The sequence below is a fragment of the Canis lupus genome, chromosome 2 (assembly GCF_011100685.1).
Source record: "Canis lupus familiaris isolate Mischka breed German Shepherd chromosome 2, alternate assembly UU_Cfam_GSD_1.0, whole genome shotgun sequence".
Classification (NCBI taxonomy): Eukaryota; Metazoa; Chordata; class Mammalia; order Carnivora; family Canidae; genus Canis; species Canis lupus.
Window position 1 is genome coordinate 78,531,616 of NC_049223.1, and position 26,080 is coordinate 78,557,695.

General features: G+C 42.0%; 1 protein-coding gene and 1 long non-coding RNA gene across 2 annotated transcripts in view; one reads left to right on the forward strand and one right to left on the reverse strand.

Annotated features, from left to right (window-relative positions):
- Nucleotides 1–680: 680 nt before the first annotated feature.
- The window catches only part of MICOS10 (mitochondrial contact site and cristae organizing system subunit 10), a 34,135-nt gene continuing 8,735 nt past the window's right edge, over nucleotides 681–26,080 (reverse strand). Inside the window, exons 2-4 of the mRNA XM_038531785.1 lie at nucleotides 4,740–4,787; nucleotides 3,426–3,535; nucleotides 681–934 (exon numbers count right to left, since the gene is read on the reverse strand). Coding sequence (XP_038387713.1) covers nucleotides 920–934; nucleotides 3,426–3,535; nucleotides 4,740–4,787 — 173 coding nt within the window. The 3' untranslated portion in view covers nucleotides 681–919. The remainder of the gene's footprint in view (nucleotides 935–3,425; nucleotides 3,536–4,739; nucleotides 4,788–26,080) is intronic.
- Nucleotides 1,919–13,058, forward strand: LOC119870465. Its single transcript, XR_005356109.1, has 3 exons — nucleotides 1,919–2,107; nucleotides 7,831–7,984; nucleotides 12,426–13,058. It is a non-coding gene; the product is annotated as an uncharacterized LOC119870465 (long non-coding RNA).

A 26,080-nucleotide genomic window follows, 5' to 3' on the forward strand; every position in this document is an offset into this window, starting at 1 on the left:
GACAGAAACACAGTAGGAAAGCCTGAGCTCCCTCTGGGTTTCTGTACATTTTCAGAAGAAATGGCTGTGATATTACTTGTGAGTCCAGCCTCCTGGGTTCCAGTGAAACCAAAGGGATGAACTCAGGGAGGGGCATGACAAGTGGCCCCTCCGTCCACAACCTTCAGCTGCTGTGTGAAGGTAAAATTGACCCTACCAGGCAGACATGCCACCAGCTGTCCCCACCCCCTGGGGCAAAGCCCCCTGCACTGAAGCCTGGACTGTGTCCAGCCCCATGAAGCAGCAGGAAACCGTGACATGGATGGAGTGAGCCACCGCCATCGCCGCTCGGGTGTGCACCCTTCTGTATGGCCACCATCCGCCCGCGAGCGGCAGCCACAGCCGACGGGCCGCGACATGCGGGTCTCACAGAGCTGCTGCAGCAAGACAAGGCTCCTCGAGACGTCTGTCATCATCAGCAGACAAGGCAGCGGCCACCTCCAAGCACCAACTAAATGGGTGGAGGCAGTTTTGAACACAACCCGGCAGGGGACCAGGGGCGGGTGGTGGAAAGGGTGCACACCAGCTGTGGTTTCGGGAAGGCTCTGTGCGAGGCAGGGACCAGGAGGTTACAGCTGCTGGCAGTTCAAATACAGCCGTCCTTAGGCTCAAAGACCAAAGGCAAAGAAACGCAGGCAATGCACTGGGCTGCCTATTTTTAATTTATTTCCTTTAAGACCACCTCCTTGCGATTTCCAGAGAGAAAATACAAAACAAGAAACAGACTTCGTTTCAAATACATAAACAGTGTGCTGGAGTTTAAAGCATTACTGATAACATTGTTACAGAAGAATGTCAGCTTACTCCAGGGCACTTCAGTATTCCTGAGGAATAAACATGGTTTCTCTTTTCCTCCCACTGGGATGTTCTCAGGTGTAAGTCACTGCTCCTGCTCCTGGAAAGTAAGGACACTCTGATTACAAGTGTGCAGACAGCATTTTGACACCATTGCTGACCTAAGGGATCGAATGGCCCCAAACCTTAACACCTTGTTTGCTTTACAACAAGACGACTGTAAACACCCCTCCCAGGGCCTCAAGAGTGGCTCCCTAAACCTGAGGGGAGGACAGAGGGAGAGGACCAGAGCAGGACTAAATAGTCAGTATCCGGACAACTGTTCCTAAAACTCATCAAAGGGCCGCACCACAGGTGAGCGGACACAGCACGGCTCTGCAATCACACAGCCAACTACTGATGGGACCTTGTGCAACTTCCTTAACCTCGGGAAGACTGTGTTTCCTCATCTGCTGAAAGAGGGAAAAGTAGAACCTCTCCCACTAACCTACTGGGAGGGAGGTCTTGAGAAAGAACAGAAGGCAAGGCACCTAGGAGGGCCTCGCAAAGGCACAGCAGGCACTCAACAGACAACTACCATAAAATGACTACCTTGAAACAGCCCTGTGCTGTGCTCTTCTCTTCAGAGAATGGAGGATGAGCACACAGGGCCACAGACTCAAGTCCAGGTAAGGTTACAAGGCCATTTTGAAGCAGTACATACAAGGCTGTTAAAAAGGAACAGTGTTTTCCACAGTAGCTCCCAGCCATGAAATGTATGATATGCATATAATCACCCCTGAGCCATCATCCATGACAACTCAGTTTGAAACAATTAAAACATTCTGAACAAAGAAAAGACCTGAAGCTCCGCTCCTGTCCTTTCTGTTCTCTCCCCAATCCAGCTGTCGTGCCAAAAAAAAAAAGGGTCCGGGAGCGGTGGAAACTGCCTGTCGTCGGCTGCGGTGCCAGGCAGCTGCGCCTCTTCTCACACTGTCCCTATGATGACCCCACCCGGGCGCTGGCGCAGCGATGGCTCACTAACACGGAGGGCGGCCAGGCCTCCTGGCCAGACAACTGCCCCCTGCTCCAGTTCTATCTCTGAGCACACGTAGGCTGGTGGCTCGGCCGGCAGTTGGCGACCTGAGCAGGTTCTATGACAGAGGCTACTGAGCTGCGGTGGGTCCTGTCGGTGGAAATTTGGTGACCCTTCTGGCTACAGCTCTTGACCAGAACTGGGACAATCCATTGTACCACATCTTCCAACTCCACTTGTTATTATGGTGCAACAACGGTAAGTCAATCACCCTTTCTGGGCTAGCCTCACTACCACCAACATTCTTATTGGTATAGCACTTCACAGCTTAAAAACATTTTCACAACAAATTCTCACAGCAACCACGTAGGCAGGAATTATTACTTTCGTTTTACAGACAGGAGACAGAAACTCAGAAGTAAAAACTCAAGATCACATAGGAAGCAAGTGGTGGGTGGCCCAGGACTCAAACCCCAGACTCCCGGCTTCGGGGCCCTTCCCACCAGCTCCCTGCTGCTGCCCAGATCAAAGCAACTAACTCTAGCTCAAGGGTGACCCAGAAAGGAGATGGTTTTACACATCCAGGCAACAGGATGCTCTTCACTGAAGCTGGTGTTGCTACGAAGAGTAGGCCTTAGTAAACCCAAGGCCTCAAGCACATCTAATAGGATATATAGTTTACTTCACTCATTCATTTCATATTTATTTGAGTGTCTACTTTGTTCCAGGCCCTGGGGATACAAAAATGAATACCACCCTGTCCTTGAGCACTTGGCCTCCCATGATCCTTTCCCCCAAAACCCACAGTAATCAATCATCTAACGTAAGGCAATGGGGAGAACCTCAGCAGATGTGCTACCTTCTCCCTGCGGAGGTGCGTGCTACAAGTTTTCATCTTGTCCACATTATTAAAAATCCATCTGTACACAAGAACTTACAGTCAAGAACCCACCCTCCTCAATAAAAAGCGGAATAATGTTGAGTCCCAGCTGTCTTTAGGTTTAGCCTGAGCATGTGTGAGCTGTTGACAGGGCACTCAGATCTTGAACATAAATGCTACTTACAGATATTTAAGACAAATCTACTGTACGGTGATGATAAACACCCAGGCAGGTTCATCAGTTCCACTCGCTAACATAAAAGTGTATAAGTGAATGCACAGGTACATCTCAAAGTACAGTGGGAGGGAAGGACTTCAGGCACCATATCGGTGTTAACATCTCTAAAGGTCAAAGAGCAATTAGGAGCTTAGTGGTACTATGATCACACACCTAATTTATTAATTATATGTGCTCTGAAGAATTCTTCAAGGACTCTGGAGAAATTCTTTGCTTTTAACAGAAAGAGAAATATTGAGATGCCTGGGTGGCTCCGTGGTTAAGCAACTGCCTTCAGCTCAGGGCATGATCCTCAAGTCCCAGGATCGAGTCCCACATCAGGCTCCTTGCATGGAGCCTGCTTCTTCCTCTGCCTGTGTCTCTGTCTCTCTGTCTCTGTGTCTCTCGTGAATAAATAAAATCTTAAAAAAAAAAAAAAAAAAGAAAGAAAGAAAGAGAAATATCAATTCTGTACGTACTTTGACATATTTTCCATGTAGAAGATACGGAGCCTGGAAATCATGCTGACAGTTGGAGTAGGCCATTCCCAATCCCATGCCAGAACCAAAGGCTAATGGCCACATTCTTCCTAGTGAGCAGAAAAAGGAAATCCCAATAGGGAACCATTAAGAGAAGATAAAGCTTTTTCTGTGGCTTAAATCCATTTGCTTAGAGTTCAAAAAATATTCAACATGCATCCTATTGATGACTACAAGACGCCATACATTTTTATCGATATTTAATCAACAGCTAAAAACCAGAAAAGGGAGCCTATTAGTGAGTTTACTAATTTAGCAAATATTTACCAAGTACCTATGCTGCTAGGTTCAAGGTCTTAACAAGTGGTGCAGGACAGCCCGGATGGCTCAGCGGTTTAGGGCCGCCCTCAGCCCAAGGAGCGATCCTGGAGACCCGGGATCGAGTCCCACGTCAGGCTCCCTGCGTGGAGCCTGTTTCTCCCTCTGCCTGTGTCTCTGCCTCTCTGTGTCTCTCATGAGTAAATAAATAAAATCTAAAAAAAAAAAAAAAGTGGTGCAATATGAAAACAGTGGACATGGTTGAACCTTTGAATTTTTCTTTATCTATTCTAATCATTTGCTTATTCTAACTAATTTCTTATCAGAAATACCACCTTTCAGTAAGGTGCTTGAATTTTAAATGGAACCATGTGAACTTTGATTGCGGTAAGCCATAAGGCTTATTTATGCCAATACTATAAATGACTGTTTTGTATCAGCACTGTGAATTAATTATGACTCTCTAATGTATTCCCCACTTATTCTTCACAGAAAGGGGTCAAAGTGACCCCTCTGGCTTCTGTTCAATAGCCAAACCTTCAGAAGTTCTTCCACAGAGTGAAAGGGATATTGTCTGCCCCTTGCTTAGGAGAATTTCTGGCCAAAAAGCATGTGTATTTCTGGTCCACTTGTTTTTATGACCAGCAGGACTCTCATTTTCAAGTTCCTTTAGAAAAGATTATAATTAATTAGAAATATTTGTGCATGCAGATTTGGCCAAATGACTCACTGGCATAAAGTACAGGCTTTTCGGATGATATCATATTGAAGTTATCAGGCACCCTGACTCAACGCCCAGGGGAACTCTGGAGGTGCCCAACCCATGCTGACCTCTTCAGAGTCCACATTCTCTGCCTAGCACCTTTGACAGTGGCCTACCTAACCCCATAAATGGATGGGTGGCAACCACAAAGCTGTGTCCTCCAGAAGTGTGCCTGTTATGTATGTATGCACACTAGAACATTATGCTGAAAAGGCAGTAAAAGTCACACTTACTTTTAAAGAAGGTAAGTGAGAAAACAAGTCCTAATCCAAAACCAGTACCTACAAAGAGGGAGGAAAAACATGTTAAGTCTTATAATAGTAATTTAACAAAAGTAAAATGAACATTTCATAAATATGAACATCTGTAAAACAAATTGTTTCTTAAATAATTTGGTACTGAATTGATTTTCTCATTTCTAACCTTCTTATCACAGAGGCTTTATAGATGCCTTGGGTCCTTCTGCCTATAATAGAGGATAGAAACTTTATTCCCAATTCTGTCTAGACAAGTCTGGCAGGGTAGGGGAATGAGCCAAGAGACAGTTCTTGAGTAGACGCTCTCTGCTCCACTTACAAATAGCGTCTGGCTTCTTGGGCTCTCCTAGCCATCTTCCTTAGGGGTGCCAGAGACAGAACATTAGATAAACAATGCCGACTGGAAGCTCCCCTTGTCATTTTAGCATTTTGAGTGATGGCTACTTTTTGAGGAATAGGGAAAGGAGTGATCCAGAACATTCCCAAAGGCTGTCGCATGTCAGACACAAGTCAGAGTAACCAGACAGAGGGAAAGAATTTCCTCAAAAGCCCCAAATGTGGAGATCAATTCCCTTCCCTTGTTTACACTCATACTGCATTTTCAACCACTATCGGTCAAAATAAAAGAACAAATGCAAGCGTATTATAATTGTCTGGCAGAAAAAAAATTTAAATACCTAATTTCAGTCAAACATCACAGGAACTGGAACACCTGGGTGGCTCAGTGGTTGAGCGTCTGCCTTTGGCTCAGGTCGTGATCCCAGGGTCCTGGGATCAAGTCCTACATCAGGATTCCAGAGGGAGCCTGCTTTTCCCTCTGCCTATGTCTCTGCCTCTCTGTGTCTCCCATGAATAAATAAAATCTAAAACAAACAAACAAAAAAAAAACAAAAAACAAACAAACAAACAAACAAAAAAACACCTCACAGGAATCTAAGCTTGTGGAGGAAAAAGACTAGATCCCTATTTTTACCAGTATTTCTCAAACTTTGGTCATCCTAGTGCTGCCATCACAATTTTTGCTAAATCTACACCACCTTCACAATTCATCATTTTTTTTTCTTTAAAAGATTTTATTTATTTATTCATGAGAATACACAGAGAGGGGGAGGGGCAGAGACACAGGCAGAGGGAGAAGCAGGTTCCATGCAGGGAGCCCGACATGGGACTCGATCCCAGGTCTCCAGGATCACATCCTGGGCTGAAGGCGGCGCTAAACCGCTGAGCCACCAGGACTGCCCCATCTTTTTCTTTAAAAAAAAGAAAAAGAAAAAGAAAATCAATGCACGTATTTAAATAAATGAATTTGGCTTGAACTTAAATAACATTGGTGTAATTATAGCTTTGAGCGCTAGTTATATCTTTTTCATAAGATGTGTTAAGATGAATGTAAAACCATTAAAAGATTTTTTTTTGTCTATGGTACCATTTTAGGGCAAAAAAATAAATCACCCCTGGTACTGTAGCGATCAATACATGTCCCAAACTTTGAGGTAAACTCATTTTTCCATTATTGAAAAAATAAGTTATATATATCAAGGAAACACACCAAGATCTGATTATGTATTTTTTCTCCAGACTTGACCATTGCTTTCAGACCTCAGAGTATTGAGGCTCTTTATATAAAGCATCTACTCCAGAGTCCAACTGAGCCCCCAACCAATCTCTTGATAATTAAGCACCACCAAAAAATTCCAATTCTCACTTTGCCTTAATAGTTTTCCAATTTGTGCTGTTGGAATTCCAAGAGCTTCTTCCCAGTCTAACCATGACTGTAGGCTACTGCAGTATAAACATTCAAAGTACTCCCCGGTCAACCAGCCTAACCTCTGCTCCAAACACAGAACTTCAGCACAAGTAAGCAAGCCAAGTCACATAATCATGCAATCACCAAGCTGATGGTGGCCTGAAGAAAGTATTTATGCAACTTACTCAGAATGATTTCTGATCATTCTCTCCTGACACGTATATGGGGCCATGGTGTATGTTTCTTTCCTATGACTGAATGCTATACAAATATGAATTTTAATTAAAAATCATTACTTTGCCCTGTCCAAAGACCCTGCATTAGGTTTAGTGCCCAACTTTGAAATGCAGTATCTGAAAATCACTAAGGTCACCCTGATTTCTGTATAATTTATAATCTGGTGGAAAACTAGTCAGTTTACAGACCACAATAGTTAACTCTGTTCAAAGCTAACATCATCTGAAGGAAAAGGAACATTTTTGGTATTTCCCATGAGTACCCACCATTCTCTCCCCTTCCCACCCCCAAATTCTCTGTCAAACCAAATGACAACCTGATACAGGATTATCCCTTATTTTTTCCGATGCAGAAAATACTTTGCTCAGGGATACTCTGTTTAGTTAGGGGTATAAAAGTGAACGGGGCCAAGGTCTGCCAGACTCCAAAGCCACTCTACCCACTATGTCTTGACACTGGCCCTACAATTTCAACCCCGAAACAATCACTATCCTCCCAAGGGAAAATTGGAGTGTCAAGATTTCTACTGCCAGTGAAGATAGAGCCAAAAACCAAACTGTGCTTCCCACGCAACAGCCCAGAACGCTCGGCAACCAGGGCAGTAACAAGTCTGCACAAGGCCAAAAGGGCTTGTTCAGATTCATTCCCAAACTAATCCTACTGCACACGTCACAGACACAAGTCCACCTGGTAGGTGAGATTCCAGAGCTTTAGAGAAATGCGAGCTATCACGATTGATACTCCTTGGTGAGAGAGAATCTGCTGTTCTCCGGTTTATAAAATGGCACCGGGTTCAATTTCAAAGCAACATGCCTCACCCCCTTGCAGCTGGAAGATGAGTAAGACAGTAAATTGGTACTAGAAAATGAGGTAAAGGATTTGGACTGGCTTACAGATTTCAAACCAGGCAATGGGATGGGGAGGTAGGCCAGTAAAAACATAATGGCTTACAATCAGAGCTTTTGGTCTTCTCCATCTGGAAGGCAATTTTTTGGCAAACAAATCAAAAGCCCAAAAGGAAAATATTTCAGCATTTTTCTTGTCCCTCTGACTCCATGCCTGTCTCTCCTATTTTTCCCCAAGGAAAGAAAGCTCTCTGATGCTCAACTTTTCCAAGTAGTAGACCAAGAATGATGGTAACCCACTGCTACCAGCATCGCTCACCACGGAGATGAGAAATGCTTCAACATCACTCAATACAGAACAAGAAATCTTTACCCTAGACACTTAAGCTCAGGTATATACCCCAACCACCTGGTTCTGCTCCCAGCAAAGGCAGCTATCTGCAAGTCTGAGATCCAAATCCTAGGTCAGACTAACCAATAGATGGAGTGTGCTCTGTGGTGTTCAACTGGGCTACTACCTCTTCAATTCTGAAGAGTGATCCCCCCCCCAACATCTTTTCTATATTTTTAAGACACAAAATAACAAGACTGTCCTCTTCAGAAGAATAGAATATGGAAACTGATTTTTCAATGCCAATGTTTTACTTAAACTTAGCTATCTCGGTTATTTGAGAGATTAGCAACCTGGAGCCACTGATGAGTTTCACAGGCTCAAGTTCTCACATGCTGGATTTGTTTTAAAAGGCAACATGTTGCTTCAAAGAAAGTCCCACCTGATCTGGGGACACCCACTCTGCAGCTGTTTCCACTAAAGATTGGCACCTCTAGGCCACGTTTAAACTTTGTAACAATAAAACATGAAAGGTTTGTCTTACAATAAAAACAAACCAACATGGAAAAGAGAAGAGTTTTCTCCGCCTTTGGCCACTTTTTTGTGTTGTTGCATGACAAGCTCTCTTAGAGGAAAAAAGCCAAAGGAAAAAGTACAAAGCATTTTTCACCTTCCCTGGAAGCAAATATTTAACTATGAATAAAGTTTATATAACTTTGCCTTCCCCCTACTCAAGCCTGTTCTTTTGCTCCATGCTGTCTGGAATGACAAATAACCCTACAGGAAAGAAATGCCTGATTATAGGTACACATCTTCCTCGTGGCAAAGTCCAGTTATGAGGGGAAGGAGGGGGGCAAGGCCAAAAAGGAAAAAAAAAGAGGAGCCTTATGGAATTGACATTAGGCAAGGAGCCCATGCTCTGAAACCATTTCTTTTGGAGAGGAAAAAGAATTGGCACAAATTCTTTCAAAAAGAAATTACTCCAAATCAATCTAACCCTGCACTTCCCTGCAAGCTTAGTGCCCAAAAGGACATCATAAAGCTGGCTAGCAGAGAAACAGATTTTTAGGAAGGAGCAATCCCTTAACAGTTCATCTGATACTATTTTTTTTATTTTTTTAATAATAAATTTATTTTTTATTGGTGTTCAATTTACCAACACAGAATAACACCCAGTGCTCATCCCGTCAAGTGCCCCTCTCAGTGCCTGTCACCCATTCACCCCCCGCCCTCCTCCCCTTCTACCACCCCTAGTTCGTTTCCCAGAGTTAGGAGTCTTTATGTTCTGTCTCCCTTTCTGATATTTCCCACACATTTCTTCTCCCTTCCCTTATATTCCCTTTCACTATTATTTATATTCCCCAAATGAATGAGAACATGTAATGCTTGTCCTTCTCCAATTGACTTACTTCACTCAGCATAATACCCTCCAGTTCCATCCACGTTGAAGCAAATGGTGGGTATTTGTCATTTCTAATGGCTGGGTAATATTCCATTGTATACATAAACCACATCTTCTTTACATCTGATACTATTTTAATAACAAAACAAGAAAGAACTCACTCCCACTAATGACATGTAAAATACATATAAAATATTGCCATATCTTATGCCCAACTGGATTTTGTAACAAATTTAAAGGAAAAACAACCCAAAGCAGTACACCCATGTGTGCCTTAAGCTTTATTCTATGTAAGAAAGGGGAGGAAATAAATACATGTTGATGGCCATTATTGTGACATGTGGACAATTTCTAGTTCCAACTGTATTTAGAAAAAAATCTTTGCTCTTGCCATACCACCTATCATAAAGCTTTATTTCGCTGCAAATCATTAAGAAGCAAGCATAATCAGCAAAAATTAACAAGCAGGCTACATAATCTGATTGCAGTCTTGGGATGTGAGCCCCTACACAGAACAAGTTGGAGCAGTACATGCTCCTGAGGAACCGACTTTGTAAAAGCTGCACTTGCCAATGGACTTCCAGGCAAGGAGGAGGGACTCATTGTTTGCAGAGACAGAGAAAAAAAAAATCCTCATAAAGTCACTTAGAAAACATTTCTATGAAAGATCACAGGGGGGAAAAAAGACCATGGGCCCATTTTATTTATCAATATGTTATTACAATAACTAAACTCACTCCAGCTTATATTTAACGTCTTACTATTTTTTTATTTTTTCACTTTTATTTATTTATTTTTTAAAAGATTTTATTTCTTCATGAGAGACACAGAGAGAGGCAGGGAGAGAGGTAGAGGGAGAAGCAGGCACCATGCAAGGAGCCTGATGCGTAACTCGACCCCGGGACTCCGGGATCACACCCTGAGCCAAAAGCAGATGCTCAACCCCTGAGCCACCCGAGCATGCCTAGGTTTTTTATTTTAATTCCAGTATGTTAACAGCATACTAACACTATTGGCTTCAGGTGCACAATATAGTGATTCAACAATTCTCTACATTAGTACTCATCATGAGAAGTGGACTCACATGTCACACTTTAAATAAAGCTCCTATATTCATAAGCCTAAATCACAGTAATCAATGCTAAAATGTGATCTGTATCTAAAAATTAAGTGAAAATTACACAGCAACTCCATCGTAATTTCTATACCTTAGATCAAAATGTATGAGCAAAAACTTAAGTACCACAGCAATGGGCAGTTTTGTGAATATGAGAAGCTTCAGGAATTCCAAGCAAGTTTTTCAGATCCCTAGAAGCCATGTGCCAAGCAACTTTATCCTTAAATGTCGAAAGAAAAGATAAAGGTCCCAGGACACCTGGGTGGCTCAGTGGTTAAGCGGCTGCCTTCAGCTCAGGGCGTGATCCTAGAGTCCCAGGATCGAGTCCCACATCAGGCTCCCTGCATGGAGCCACCTTCTCCCTCTGCCTATGTCTCTCTCTCTCTCTCTCTCTCTCTATCGTTCATGAATAAATAAATAAAATTTTAAAAAGAAAAGATAAAGGTTCCAAAGCAAGGAGGGCTTTAGTCTCCTGAGTGGCCTGGCAAGAGAACTGGTGCCATCACAAGACGAGCCCACGTCAGCCACTGTTGGGCAGCTAGCTCTCTGACCTCATGTTCATTATCTAACACCACCTGGCCTCAATCCGCTCGGCCATAGAGTAAAAACAATCTCACAGGGTTACTGTAGCAGGAAAATGGAAGGTATCTTGGCAGTGTCTGGAACAAAATTCAACAAGTGGTAGGTAAGCTGTTACTTCTCTAATGAAACTCAAAATAGGTCAAAAGTGTCATGTAATAGTTAATCCTCTATTAAAATACAACCCACTGGCTTGCCTAGGATCACACTGTGGGTGGAAAGTCACAATTCCCCCCACCGCCAACTCTGCATAGGTATCAGCAATTTTTTATAGGAACACCTCCGGTTTTGACACACATTTTTTTAAAAATCAAAGATTCCTTCAGACTCATGACTAACTAGAACATTTTGCTTAAAATATGATAAAGATTTTCCTAGAGCTATCTGGTGTTTCATATTTATGCTTTGAATGTGGATTAATATCAAACTGATCTATTTATAACGGGCATGCTTTCCTGTTCAATCATGTTTCGATCAATGCTATTAAAATCATCAAATGCATTTGTTATGACAGAACAAATAAGAATGTGCTTTTATAGAGACATACCCTTGGGACTGAGTTTAGTGAGAATTACATTTCCAAGAAACATTCCTGATTTATGAAAGATGCTCAGGGCCCAATTTATGAGGGGAAAAAAAGTTTTAAGTCCACTCCAAACTGTGTTACTTAATGCTCTGAGGCAAAGACAGATTGTCCCAGGTGTCCATGTGTAAACGCCAAGTCATGTGAGTTAACCAGGAAAAGTGTGCCGGACCAGAGACCCAGAGATGGTAAATTCAGACTCTCAAAAGTCAACACTGCTGCAGGGTATATAGGAAACAGACTAAGAAGGTGGCTGTTTTACAAGACCTCCACCTTCCTGTGGCTCTCCGGACTAGACGGAGGCTGGAACATCTGTAGGAATTTCTCGAGTGGACGTCAATTCCCGGGATTCTGATCAGAACAAGCAAAGCAGTCAGCTGAAAGTAGTAAAGATAGGGAAGGTAAATGTGGAAGTCATTACTGGTGTGCTCTGCTTCAAGAAAGGCCCAACTCACTAAAAGGGTCCTTTTAAATGACTGCGTGTAGCACATGATCCAACTTACAGAATTCTGACAGCCATTCAACTTTTCAAGAATGCATAAAAGAAGAAACAGGTTTGGTACACATTTTCCTAACATAGAATTAGTTAATAAATTCACATGTGGGCATAGCATGCAGGAAAATGAAAAAAGGCTCTGAAGACCGAGGGAGACTGAAAAGAGGGAGACTGAAAAATACACACAATTACTAAGTTTCAATAAACACAGTAAAAGACGCAATGCATTACATTGATTTGAGGGGAGGGTGTTTGGAGGAACTAACATTTATAGAGTGTCCGGCACTGTATTATGTTTCTAAATATTATTTCATTTGACCCACAGAAGCACCTTGTAAGATGTACTATGATCCTGTCTTCCAGAAGAGGAAACAGTTCAGTGGAACTGACTTACCCAAGTACACACAACTAAAAAATGTAGAATCTGAACCCAGGCTGTCTGACTCCAAAGTCATGGCTCTTTCCTATACAAAGGGGTAAACTTCATGGAGAGTTGAGCAGAGCAGCAAGGGCAACTGGTCTAATGTTACATATTAATACCAAGCATTTTCTACGCTTGTAGCAGGTAGTTTATGACTATGTTACTCTTCAGTCACTCAAGAAAATAATAGAAACCACAGGAGTTTGACTTTTCAGGAGCGGTAACAAAAACCTGAAATTACTCAGAATCAATGAGAAAGAGTCAACAACTCAAGCTGGGAACTACTTCCCTCTGTGCACCGGCTGTAGAGCAAATGACTCCAAATGGGCTGAGAGCTGATAAAATGGATCTAATTTCATCCAAACTGCTCAAAAAGGTGTCTTCTAGCGAGTTCCTTCCCTTCCAACACTCCCAATCCCTCTAGCCCATCCCCATTCATACAGTAACTGGATTCTCATCTTTGGGAAAGGAAATAGAGAAATCAGGGATTCAGGATACCCAAAATGTACATCATTATAGCAGTTATGTTGTTACCTACTCCTGATCCGAATGAAAAATTCAGTGGCGAAACAAGAACCAATAATTTCTTTTCTTTACACATTTACTTGAGCTACACTTATTAGCATTTATGAAGTAGAAGGCAAAGGTGTTTATTCTTTGGAGGTGGGAATTGTTACTCAGTGGTCTATTTCAAGTGATAAGGTTGTGTGGACTTGGGGGTAAGACAGGTTAAACGTGAATGAGAAGACCGGTTAGGTAACTTATTAGTTGTGTCTCAGTCCTTGGGCAGATGATAGAACGCTCCCAGCATCTGTTCATATGGAAATCAGGAATACTAAGAGCTCCTGCCCCAGACTAGGGACCAGTGAGGGTGACACAGCAGAATATGTGTAAAGAGTCTGAAGAACTGTGCATTGCGCATAGTAACTGTGATCCCCTTCTCCCAACCAGCCAAACCATCCTGGTGGGTCAGAGGAAGGATGGGGGAGAGGCTGGTAAGATTTGTTTCAAGAACAAATCAAAAGTTCAAATATTTACTGAGTGCTGTAGGGCAAGGCTACAGGGGTTCAACAAAGGTCAGAAATGAATAAGACAGAGCCTCTTCTCTGGGGAGCCTGTGATCGGGGAAGGATAACAAGTCAGGGACCCAGGAAACTGACTGGGACAGTCTTCTGCTGGTCCAGAGAGAACAGGTAAGAGGAACACACTTAGCTGGGAAGATTTTTTAAAATACTAATGAGGGAGGTCATTTGAGTTGTCTTAAAAGTAGACTTTGAACAGCCCTAGTTTGTGAGGAAGGGCACATGGCTCCATCCAAGGCTCACGGGGAAATTTGGGGGACTGGTGGGGGAAGGGAGGCAGTCTGCCTGAAGCTTGAGGTGTGTCCTAGAGAGGAGGTAAGGCTAGAGAGGGATTCAGCCCATTCTGAAGGCCCTAAAAACATGATGGCACTGAATCTAGTAGGCAAGAGGCTGCCCTAAAGAGTTTTTAAAAATATGACTGAAGCTGTGCTTTAGTAAGATTCATCTAACTAAGGTGTGTAGGATCACTTGGAAAGGAAGAGACATTTTGCTGGCAAAATTTACAGGACTTAACAACTGATTAAATGTGTGTATGTGGATCTGGGGTTTGGGGGCTGCAGCAGGGCAGGCTGTCAAAGAAAATGCTGAGAACTTCTATCTGGATAACTAGAAAAACATTGGTGCTATTTATAACATTCATCAAATAACCTTTTAATACCACAGTCCCTTAATCTAAAATATAACTGGGTTTATAAAACTGTAACATCTGAGGCACCTGGGTGGCTCTGTCTGTTAATCATCTGCCTTTGGCTCAGGTCGTGGTCCCCTAGAGTCCTGGGATTGAGCCCCATGTCGGGCTCTCTGCTCAGTAGGGAGCCTGCTTCCTCCACTTCCTTCCTGCTTTCTCCCCTTCTTCCTCTCCCTCTGCTGTTCCCCCTGCTTGTGCTCCCTGTCGAATAAAGTCTTAAAAAAAAAAAAAACAAAAAAAACCCTGCAACATCCAGGGGCACCAACTCTCAGTTGAGTGTTGAACTCTTGATTTCGGCTCAGGTCATGATCTTGGGGTCATGGGATTGAGCCCCATTCCGGGCTCCGGGCTCAGCTTGGAGTCTGCTTGTCCCTCTCCCTCGGCTCCTCACCTCCTCCCCAACTCAGGGTCAATCTGTCTAAAATAAGTAAATAAAATCCTTTAAAAAGGGGAACATGTACAATGTTTTCAGGAACACCACACAACATTTACTTGAAACACATTCACTAAACGCTTATGCTTCAGTATCCCATTATCTCATTTAATCCTCACCATTAAACTTCTTTTATTAGCTCCATCTTACAGGCCAAGAAACTGAGACTCAGAAAGGTTAAGTAACTTCCCCCAGGTCACACATCTGGGATTTGAACCCAGGCAGCCTGATTCCAGAGACCTGGTCCTTGATAGTCCGCTCACAGATACACAAAGCTATTATGATAATTGACTACCTAAAGTAAACTAAAACCTTCCCAAATTTGTCCTGACCAATACTATGTTGTGAGCATTTCCTTAATCACACAAGCTGAGTACCTACTGTGTGCCAGGTGCTATGGTAGGCCCTGCAATCGCTAGGTTCACTGTCCAGTGCTGGAGCCAACTGATCATCAGAGACTCCAAGGGCAAGGTACAACGATGGGAACAGGATGCATGAAAAGCACTGAGAAGGATGCCCAAACCATTCTGGAGGGTTAGAGAAGGGGCAAGGGAAATGCTCCCAGGAGTTCCACGTTGCCACATTATCCAGCGTGAGGGAGACAGAGCATGAGTTTTTCAGGCCACACTAAGGACTCCGACCTCTGTTGTAAGCAGCAGGGAAGCAATAAAGGGAATTAAGCAGGGAAACAATATATCTGATGAGCACTTGACAAATGGGGGCAGATGTGAAGAGACTCCCATCAGAGATGGGGGTACTGCAAGGCAAGAGCCATCACAGTAGCTCGAGTGGGAGGCAGGTCCAGACCGCAGACTCTCCTCTGTCCATCTACTGAAAAATGTCCTCTTACATACTGTAGTCTCTCAACAGCCCTGCCTCAGCCTCTCTTGTTATTCCCTGCTAGGTAGCACCGACAGGGACAGTATGAGGGACGGTATTTGAGGTGAGCAGCACAGGTTCCGCGTGACTCTGGCAGGGGATGGGAAGTGCTGAGCAGTGGGAGTGACCACACTCAGTGATGATTCTTAGATGATGGATCCTTAAGACATAGTCATGGAGGCACGTGGGTGGCTCAGTGGTTGAGCACCTGCCTTCAGCTCAGGTTGTAATCCCAGTATCCTGGGATCAAGTCCCACATCGGGCCCCCCCACAGGGAGCTTGCTTCTCCCTCTGCCTATGCCTCTGCCTCTCTCTCTGTGGGTCTCTCATGAATAAATAAAATCTTAGAAAAAAAAAAAAAAGACAGTCATGGACAAAGGTATAAAGAGATAAAAGGGGCTCAAATATTTGAAGAATATACCAATGGTTTTGAATTTCAGGTATCGTTGGTACAAATGGGAATATCCCAAATCAGCATTTGCAAAGGTATTGGAAGGGTTCACCTGAATTTCAGGGCCTTATATGAGTAAGCAACATTTTTTTCTGCTATTCAAATCTGACTCTAATAAGGGGCCCAAGCCTAGGCAACAGCACCCAGCTGACTTTATATTCCAGTGGTACTGTACTATCTTTCTTATAGGCATCATTATTGACAAAGCCCCATAAATAAACTTCTCCAAGTCACTGGACTTGCATATGTAAAGAAACCAAGAATTCAATTTTCATAAACTGAGTAAAGAAAAAAGTCTTCTAACACAGAAGTTATGAGCTGAAATAAAATGAATTTCAGGTTGTAGCGGGAACAAGAAAAATAAGCTGTGATTTTTTGAGGGTCACGGCCAATATTTTCTGGGAATTCGTAAGATTGGTAGCATATATTCTAATGTCAACAATATATGACTACAGCAGCAATATACTGTATTTATGCTTCTAATCAGAATGGGATATTTATGAGCTCACGAATTCAGGGTTTGTCACATATAGGTCTATACTAAAACAGTGAAACACACACACACACACACACTCTCACACACAAACCCTACAACTAATGGATCTCAATTTAATCATTTGAGATGATGCCAAGAAAGTGGCAGCTTTCTTAGGACTGCTTCCTAGTAAAAGGTGAATTATGTTGCTTAAATCATTCACTTCAGTTAATCATTTAAAATCTATCACACACAAATTCTGAGTGGTTTACATGTGCAGGTCCTGACAATCAGAAACATTTGTTCTAACTTGTAAACATTTGTCAAAGTCTACAAATCTGTCAACAATTATGTCAGTGTTACAATAATTATAAATTATCCTAAGCATTCTAATGCAGCTTTATGTTGGATAAAGAAACTTGACATAAACACACTGGATTTCAATTCCTCCCGTATACAATGTTAACTATTAATCACACAGTTTTAAAATTCTATCTGAAGAAGACACCCAACTGAAGCAACTTTGGAAAGTCTGTATGGTTTTTAAAAAGCACTGCGATCTGCTCATTCTGCCAGCCATGCCTCAAACCATCTTGCTACTCAGCTCTTCATCATTCATTAATATTTTTTAAAAGATTTCTGTTTATTCATGAGAGACATGGAGAGAGGCAGAGACACAAGCAGAGGGAGAAGCAGGCTCCCCATGGGGAGCCCGATGCAGGACTCAATCCCAGGATCCCGGGATCATGACCAGAGCCAAAGGCAGGCACTCAACCACTGAGCCACCCAGGTGTCCCCGTCATTCATTAATATTGACTCATATTCTTGTATTCCATATTCTTCTCATATGCACACATGTGGTGTTTCTTTTTAAGGCCTTAAAAATAATGGGCTATTTTTTTTTTTTTTTAAACAGAGATAGAACCAGAGAGCATAGCAAGGGGAACGAATAGCAGAGGGATAGGGAGAAGCTGGCTCCCCCCTGAGCAGGGAACCCAGTGAAGGGTGTGATCCCAGGCCCTGGGGGTCATGGCCTGTGCTGAAGGCAGACGCCTAACCAACTGAGCCACCCAGGTGCTCCGGGTTACGCTTTCTTTAAAGTCATTCTAATTATTCTGTTTGTTCTTTTTTTTTTTTTCTTCATTTCCCACCTCAATTTCAGTTGCTGAAAGAGTATGTGCATATAGATATATGAATATATGACCTGTGTTGTGTATTAGTCTGAAAGGCTGTGGCAGGGGAGTCATAGGGAGTAAGAAGTTTAGAGAAGTTACATAAGCCTAGGGCAAGGTTTCTCAACCTTGACTACAGACATTGAGGGTGTACAATTCTTTGATGCTATTCTGCGCATTGTAGAGTGTTTGGCAGCATCCCTGTCCCCTACCTACAAGGAGATCAGTAGCACCCCCACTCCTCCATCCCCTATATAACAACCATACAAGCCTCCAGAGATTGCCAAATGTCCCCAGGGGGTAGGAGGTGATGGTAAATCACTCCCAGTGGAGAACCACCGGCCTAGGGGTTTACAATTTATGAAGTGCTCTCACATCCACTTATATTATCGTATCCTGAGCCTCATCAAAATCATGTAGGGACTAGCATCCCAAGCATAGAGACGAGGAGGGGGTCAGTGGGTAGAGCATGTGACTCTAGACCTCAGGGTCGTTGAGTTTGAGCCGCACACTGGGTGTGGAGCATACTACCCCCCCCCAAAAAAAAAGCAAGTTTACAGACAAGGAATTTGAGGCTCAGAGAGAGCCAATAACTGCCCCAAGTCCATGTGGCTCTTCACTATCCCACACTGCTTCTCCAGCTCAAGACCCTCAGCTGCCTTATCCTTAAGTTTATGAATTCATGGAGGTTATTTGACTGGGGCCTTCCAAGGTAACAATGGGCCATCACATCCACCAAGAGCAAACTCATTAACAGGTCACCCAAAGAGAAACTCCATTAACAAACACCAATATAATTTCAAAGTTGGCGGAAAGCTTAAAAAGATTTTCACTTTATAAAGTACTAACCTGTTAAATAACAAAACTAGATCCAATGTATTCATTTAAAGATTATTCAAAACCTTCGACTAAAGGAACCAAATGGACTCCACAGATAATTTTTTTTTAATTTTAAAGATTTTAGGTTTAAGTAATCTCTACAACCAACATGGCTCAAATTTACAACCTTGAGATCAAGAGTCTCATGTTCCACCAACTGAGCAGCCACATACCCCAAATAACAATTTTTTAAAGACAGAAACTATTCTTTATTTGCTTACATTAAGCAAAGTTGATGATCCTCCTTATCTAACATCATAATTCCCAAGAGATAATTTGGATTAAGTTTATTGTTTATCATTCCATTTATATAAATAGGATTATACATCATGCATGATGTTTTACAGTTTGCTTTTCTCACTTTATAATTATCAAGGACACCATTCTTTAACAGTGTGTCTTTTTTTTTTTTTTAAGATTTATTTATTTGCTATTTGGGGAGGTGTGAGAGAGCACGAGTAGGGGGAGGTGCAGAGGGGGAGAGAGAGGGAGAATCCCAAGCAGATTCCCCACTAAGCACACAGCCGGACCTGGGCTCGATCCCATGACCCTAAGACCATGACCTGAACTGAAATCTAGAGTCAAACACTTAATCCACTGAGCCACCCAGGTGCCCCAACAGTACGTGTCTTTTAAATACTTTTTATTGAAATGCAACATATAGAAAGCTGCACAATTAAGTGCACCACTTGATGTATTTTCATAGCAAAAACCCCCAACGTACCAGGAGCCAGAGCAAAGCACAGAAGATTACCAACATCCCCAGAAGCCTGCCTTGTGCTCCCTTATCCAAAGCTCTCCATCAAGAGCAATCATATTCTGACTCCTACAAGTATAGAGTAGTTTTGCCTGTTTGTATAGGCAAATTTCTATAAATGGAATCACAGTATTTTAGCCTAACACTTGTGAACAGTTGTAGGTTGTTCACTATCATGGCCATAGAGTATTCCATCATATTGGTGTATCACAATTTACTTATTCAGTCTCTTTTGATGGGCATTTGGGTAGTTTCCAGTCGGTGCTATTATGAATAGTGTTCAATGAACATTCTAGTGCAAGTCATCTGGTGAACACATGTATGCATGTCTGTTGGGTAGATACCTGGGCATGAAACTCTTGTGTCACAGGGTATACAGACGGTTAGCTTTAGCAGATACTGCCAGTTTTCCAAAGTAGTTCACCGACTAATATTCCCACAGGCAGTCTGAGTGTTCTGGTTGCTTTTATCCTCACTGACATGGTACATTTTTCATCTTTTGTTTTTAAATAACTTTTGGGGTATAATTTAGTAGAATGAAATGCAGCCACTTACAGTCTTTGACAAGTGTATATACCTGTGAAACCACCTGTCCAGCCATGAAACACAACACTGTTGTCATCCCCAGAAGCTTCCTTGTGGCTCTTTGCAGTCTACCCTTCCCTCCGCCCTTTGCCCAGGCAACCACTTATCTACTTTGTCATTACAGATTGGTTTGCATTTTCTAGAATTTTATATACAAATGGCATCACATAAATGGAATACTGTAGGGGTGCCTGGCTGGCTCAGTTGATGGACCATGTGACTCTTAATTTCGGGGTTGTGAGTTCAAGCCCCACACTGGGCAAGAAGCCTACTTTAAAAAGATTTTTTTTAATTTTTTTAAAACAACACAATATACAATCTTTTGTGTCTAGTTTGTTACTCAACATAATGATTTAAAAAAAATTTTCATGAAAGACAGAGAGACAGAGGCAGAGACACAGGCAGAGGGAGAAGCAGGCTTCCCACAGGGAGCCTGATGAGGGACTCGATCTTAGGACCCCAGGATCACGACCTGAATAGAGGCAGACGCTCAACCACTGAGCTACTCACCTACCCCTCAACATAATGATTCTGAAAGGTATGTATGTTGTTGTATGTATTAGTGTTTGTTCCTTTTATTACTGAACAGTCCACTTTATGGATAGTCTGTATTTTGTTTACCCATTCACCTGTTGATAAACATCTGGGTTCTTTCACATATGGGGGCATTATGAGCAAAGCTGCTATGAATATTCATATATAAGACCTTGTGTGAACAAAGGTTTTTGTTTCTCTTGGGTAAATACCTATGAGTAGAACTGGATGACATAAGAAACTACCAAGCAGTTTTACAAAGCGGTTGTACCACTATACAACCCCATCAACGAGAATTCTGGCTATTCCATATTCTAGTCAAATTTTAGTGTGGTCAGTCTTTAACTATTTTTTTTTTTAAAGATTTCATTTATTTATTCATGAGAGACAGAGAGAGAGAGAGAGAGGCAGAGACACAGGCAGAGGGAGAAGCAGGCTCCATGCAGGGAGCCCGACGCGGGACTCGATCCTGGGACCCCAGGATCACGCCCTGGTCCGAAGGCAGCTGCTCAACCGCTGAGCCACCAGGCGTCCCAGTCTTTAACTATTTTAATGGGTGTGGGTTCAAATCTCCTTATGATTGAAATTTGCATTTCCCTAATGACCAATTATATTTAATGTCCTTTCATGTGCTTATTTGTCACTAGTATAATTTCTTTTGTGAAGAATCTTATCCAACAACAACAAAAAAAAAAGAATCTTATCCAACATTTTACCCATTTTCTCAAATGGATTGTCTTCATACTGTTAAATTTAAGAGTTCTTTATTTATTATGGGAACACATCCTTTGTCAGATGTATGTACTCCAAATATTTTCTCCCTTTCTGTGGCTTGCCTTTCTGTTCTCTTAATGGTGTCTTTCAAAGAGCAAAAGTTTTAGATTTTGACCAAATCCAGTATATCGATTTTTTTGTGACTCTTATTGTGACCTAAGAAATGTTTTTTGAACTCAAGGTCATAGACATTTTTCTCCTGTATTTTCTTCTGGAGTTTTTATAATTTTAGCTTTTACATTTAGGTCTGTGATACTTTAGAGTTTTGGGGTTTTTTTTAAAGATCTTATTTATTTATTCATGAGAGACACACAGAGAGAAGCAGAGACACAGGCAGTGGGAGAAGCAGGCTCCCTGCAAGGAGCCTGATACTGCACTCCATCCCAGGACCTCGGGGTCACAACCTTAGTGAGCCAAAGGCAGATGCTCAACTGCTGAGCCATCTAGGTGCCCCTCTTTCGAGTTAATTTTTACACATGACAATGAGGTTCATTTTTTTTTCTCTATATGGATACCCAGCTGTTCTAACACCATTTGTTGGAAAGATTTTCCACTCCCTTGTAAAACTCCCTTCTACTGATGGGTCTATTTCTGGACAGTGATCTAGATGTATCTCTCCCTTCTCCAATACCCAGGTCTCATTTACTGCAGCATTACAGTAAGTCTTAATTTCAGGTAATGTTACTTTTCCAACTTTTGTTTTTCATTTTAAAAACTGCCCTGGCGACTTTGGATTGCTTACATTTTAATGTAGATTTAAAAATCAGCTTCTCAATTTCTATAAATATCTCTAAGCCTTATTTTTCCTGCTAGAGAAAGAGAATATAAACTTCCCCACTGAGTTGCCAGGAGGGTAAAAAGGGGTAATATGTTGGTGTACCAAGTATGGTGGCAGATACCAGGCATTCATTTAATGTTAGCTTCCTCTCTCTTGGTCTTTAAATAAACAAGATCCAATCTAGCAATGCCCTCACATTTTACTAGTGGGTCAATGGCCACAGTGAAAATATTACCACACCAAAAGACTTTTATAAGTAAATATTTGTATTTTCACTTGGATTCAATACTGAAATGCACTTGCCAGAGAAAGCAATTCAGCATATTTACTAATAAACTCTTTCAGGCCACATTTTAGGAAAGCATAAAACCACAGCCAGAACAAAAATTTAAATGTTTTCAAGTTCCATATACGGCCTAATTACATTATTCTATAATACTAACAGAAAATTCTCCTCTAGCAAGATCACAATTTTCCATTATTCATATTGCTGCCACAAATGGAAAAAGTATTTTTGCTCTCAAAAACTGTTTAGAAATACATATAACAAAATATGGCTACTAACTCAACAATTAACATGTACTAATTTGAAACCCAAACCTATAAACAGCCAAAAACCTTTGAAGTATTTTAGTTCGGCCTAAGTGATATCACCCCATGAAATGGAGACATATCAGTTTGCAAACACAGGCTACCAAAAGACAATTTCTGGTGAGCCACCAATACTTTGTGGTAAGCCACATTTATCAGATGAACTGATATTTAAAGACAAACAATAATTTGCTTTCTTTTTCCATGACCTTATTCAATGGCTTCTTTCCATATAGTATTTTTTAACCTGAAAACGGCCTTCACAATTAATTTAACTACACTCAATTGATTACTGGATGAATACACAAAATCTACTGGTTAATTCTAAGGCAGATCAGCTGCTAAGTTATTTACTGTCCTACTTTCTTAACAAGGAAGAAACAAGACCAAATCCTTTCTTCTCATGAAAATGAATGCTTGGCAAAGCAATTTCATCTCTGTTGACTGAGCTGCATATAACCAGCGACCTATCTCAAGATGTACCAGATGCACCAGAAATTAATAAACTGCAAAATGTTGCTTGGGCTCCCCTCCAAGGGCAAGGGCTCCCCTCCAATGTGTCAAGGGCAACACCATTGTCCATCTATCTCCATACACAGATATGGCATCATCCCAACTCCTCTCACTCGCAAGCATTTCAAGTTCCATAAAGATGACTGCTGCACAGCACCATGACATCTGTCCCCATTCTACTCCTCTGTCCTCATCTGAGTTTTGGTCTCCTCTAATCAGATCACCTCATCTTCAGCATGAATTTGCAATAATATACTAACCCCATCCCTGCCCTCATCTTGGTCCCTTCTAATTCATTCTCCTCGTGCTACATCAGTGATCTTTCTGAAATCAGAAATCCAACCACGTCACTCTTCATCTTCACGTTCTGTGGTTTTCCTCAATGCTATCCAAAGAATGGCCATACAACCCATCAATTCCACCCCTAGGTACATATATACCCAAGAGAAATGAAAACATGCCTCCACGTAAAAACTTGTACACTTGATCAGAGCAGCATTACTCATAATAGCCAAAAAGTACAAACAACTTCAAGGTCCATCAACTGGTAAGTGGATAAACAAAATGTGGTATGATTCACATCAGTGTTCTAGGTCAACAGAATAAATGATATTAATACTAATGGTATTAATGGAAATAAAAATAATATTAAATACTAATAAACAATATTCTGTTTGTTAACACATGTCAATACTATCCAAAACAATCTACAAATTCAGCGCAATCCTTATCAAAATCCCATGATGAGGAGCCTGGGTGGCTCAGCTGGTTAAACGTCAGACTCTTAGGTTTTGGCTGGGGTCATGATCTTAGTGTCATGGGATCGAGCCCCACATTGGGCTCTACACTCGGTAGGGAATCCACTTGGTATTCTTTCTCCCTCTCCTTTTCTCAAATAAATGAATCTTTAGGGGGAAAAAAAAAATCCCATGAGCTGTCCTACACAAGTCAGAACCACCTATCCTAAAATTTATATGGAATCTCAAAAGATCCCTGAATAGCCAAAATAATCTTGAAAAAGAAGAATAAACCTGGAGGACTCACATTTCCTGATGTCAAAACTTACAACAAAACTACAGTAATCAAAACAGTGTGTACTGGCATAAATACAGACATACAGCCCAATCGAATAAAATACACAGCCCAGAAATATATTCTTGCATATACAGTCAAATGATTTTTCACTAGGGTGCCAAGACATCAAAAGGACAGTCTTTTCACCAAATCATTCTAGGAAAACTGGATAGTCATACACAGAAGAATGAAGCTGGATCCCACTTCTTTTTTTATTTTTTATTATTTTTAAAAGATTTTATTTATTCATGAGAGACAGAGAGATAGGTAGAGAGACAGGCAGAGGGAGAAGCAGCAGGCTCCATGCAGGGAGTCCAATGTGGGACTTGATCCTGGGAATCCAGAATCACATTCTGGGCCAAAGGCAGGCGCTAAACCGCTGAGCCACCCAGGGATCCCCCACCCACTACTTTAAAAAAAAAATTTTTTTTATTTATTCATTTGACAGAGAGTGAGAGAGCACAAGCAGGGGGAGCCGCAGAGGGAGAGGGAGAAGCGGACTCCCTGCTGAGAACAGAGCCCAATGCAGGGCTCGATTCCAGGACCCTGGGATCATGACCTGAGCCAAAGGCAGACACTTAAGTGACTGAGTCACCCAAGTACCCCTGGATCCTTCCTTACCTGACACCATATGTAGAAATTAACTCAATATGAATCAAAGAGCTAAATGTCAAGCCTAACACTCTAAAACTCTTAGAGAAAACATAGGGCAAAAGCTTCATGACATCGGATTTGGCAATGATTTCCTGAATATGACACTGAAACAACAGAAAATACATATATTGGTCTCTGCCCCCAACTCCCAGCAGAGCTCCTATATCCCTTGGAATTTCCCAGGTAATAGGAGTGTCTTGATCTAATGAGGCAAATCTTGGTGGGTTCCTGGATAGCTTCAGGGTGGGATGTGGTCAGGAGAAAGACCAAGCCGACCTTGGAATTTTCACCCCACCCCACATCCTCCCAGAAGGGGAGAGGGGCTGGAAGCTGATTTAATGACTGATTGTGCCTCCATGATGAAGCTTCCATAAAAATCCCCGTGTGGGTTCTGAAAACTTTGAGAACTTCCAGGTCAGTGAACATGTGCCAGGAGCGTTGCACACCCCTACTAAACAGAAACAGAAGCACCTGCATTTGGGCCCCTTCAGGTCCTCAGTATGTGTCTCTTCATCTGGCTGTCCGTTCATATTCTTTTTTTTTTTTTTTAAGATATTACTTATTTATTCATGAGAGACACACAGAGAGAACAGAAGACCTAGGCAGAGGGAGAAGCAGGCTTCCTATGGGGAGCCTGACATGGGACTTGATCCCAGGACGCCGGGATCATGAACTGAGCCAAAGGCAGATACTCAACCACTGAGCCCCCCAGGTGCCCCATTCATATTCTTTAATATCCTCAGTGATAAACTGGGAATCTAGTAAGTAAACTATTTCCCTGAGTCCTGTGAGCCATTCTAGCAAATTCCCAAGCCCTAGGAGGGAGCCATGGGAACCTCAGGTTCATACCCAGCAAGTCAGAAGCAGAGGTAAGAATCTGGACTTGTGATTGGTATCTAAAGTGGGGGGCAGTATTATGTGACTGAGCCCTTAACCTGTGGGGTCTATGCTAACTCCAGTTAGTGTACTGAACTGAATTAGAAGACACTCAGCTGCTGGCAGAGAATTGCTTGGTGTGGAAAACCCACACAGTGGATGCCACAACTGCAGGGGAAAAATGGATAAACCACAAAAAGATTTAAATTTTGTGCATTAAAGACAATGTCAACAGAATAAAAAAAGACATCCACATAATGGAAGAAAATATTTGCAAACATATATTTGACAAGGGTTAATATCCAGATATACAGAGAACTCCTAAAACACAACAATAAACCAATTCAAAAATGGACAAAGGACT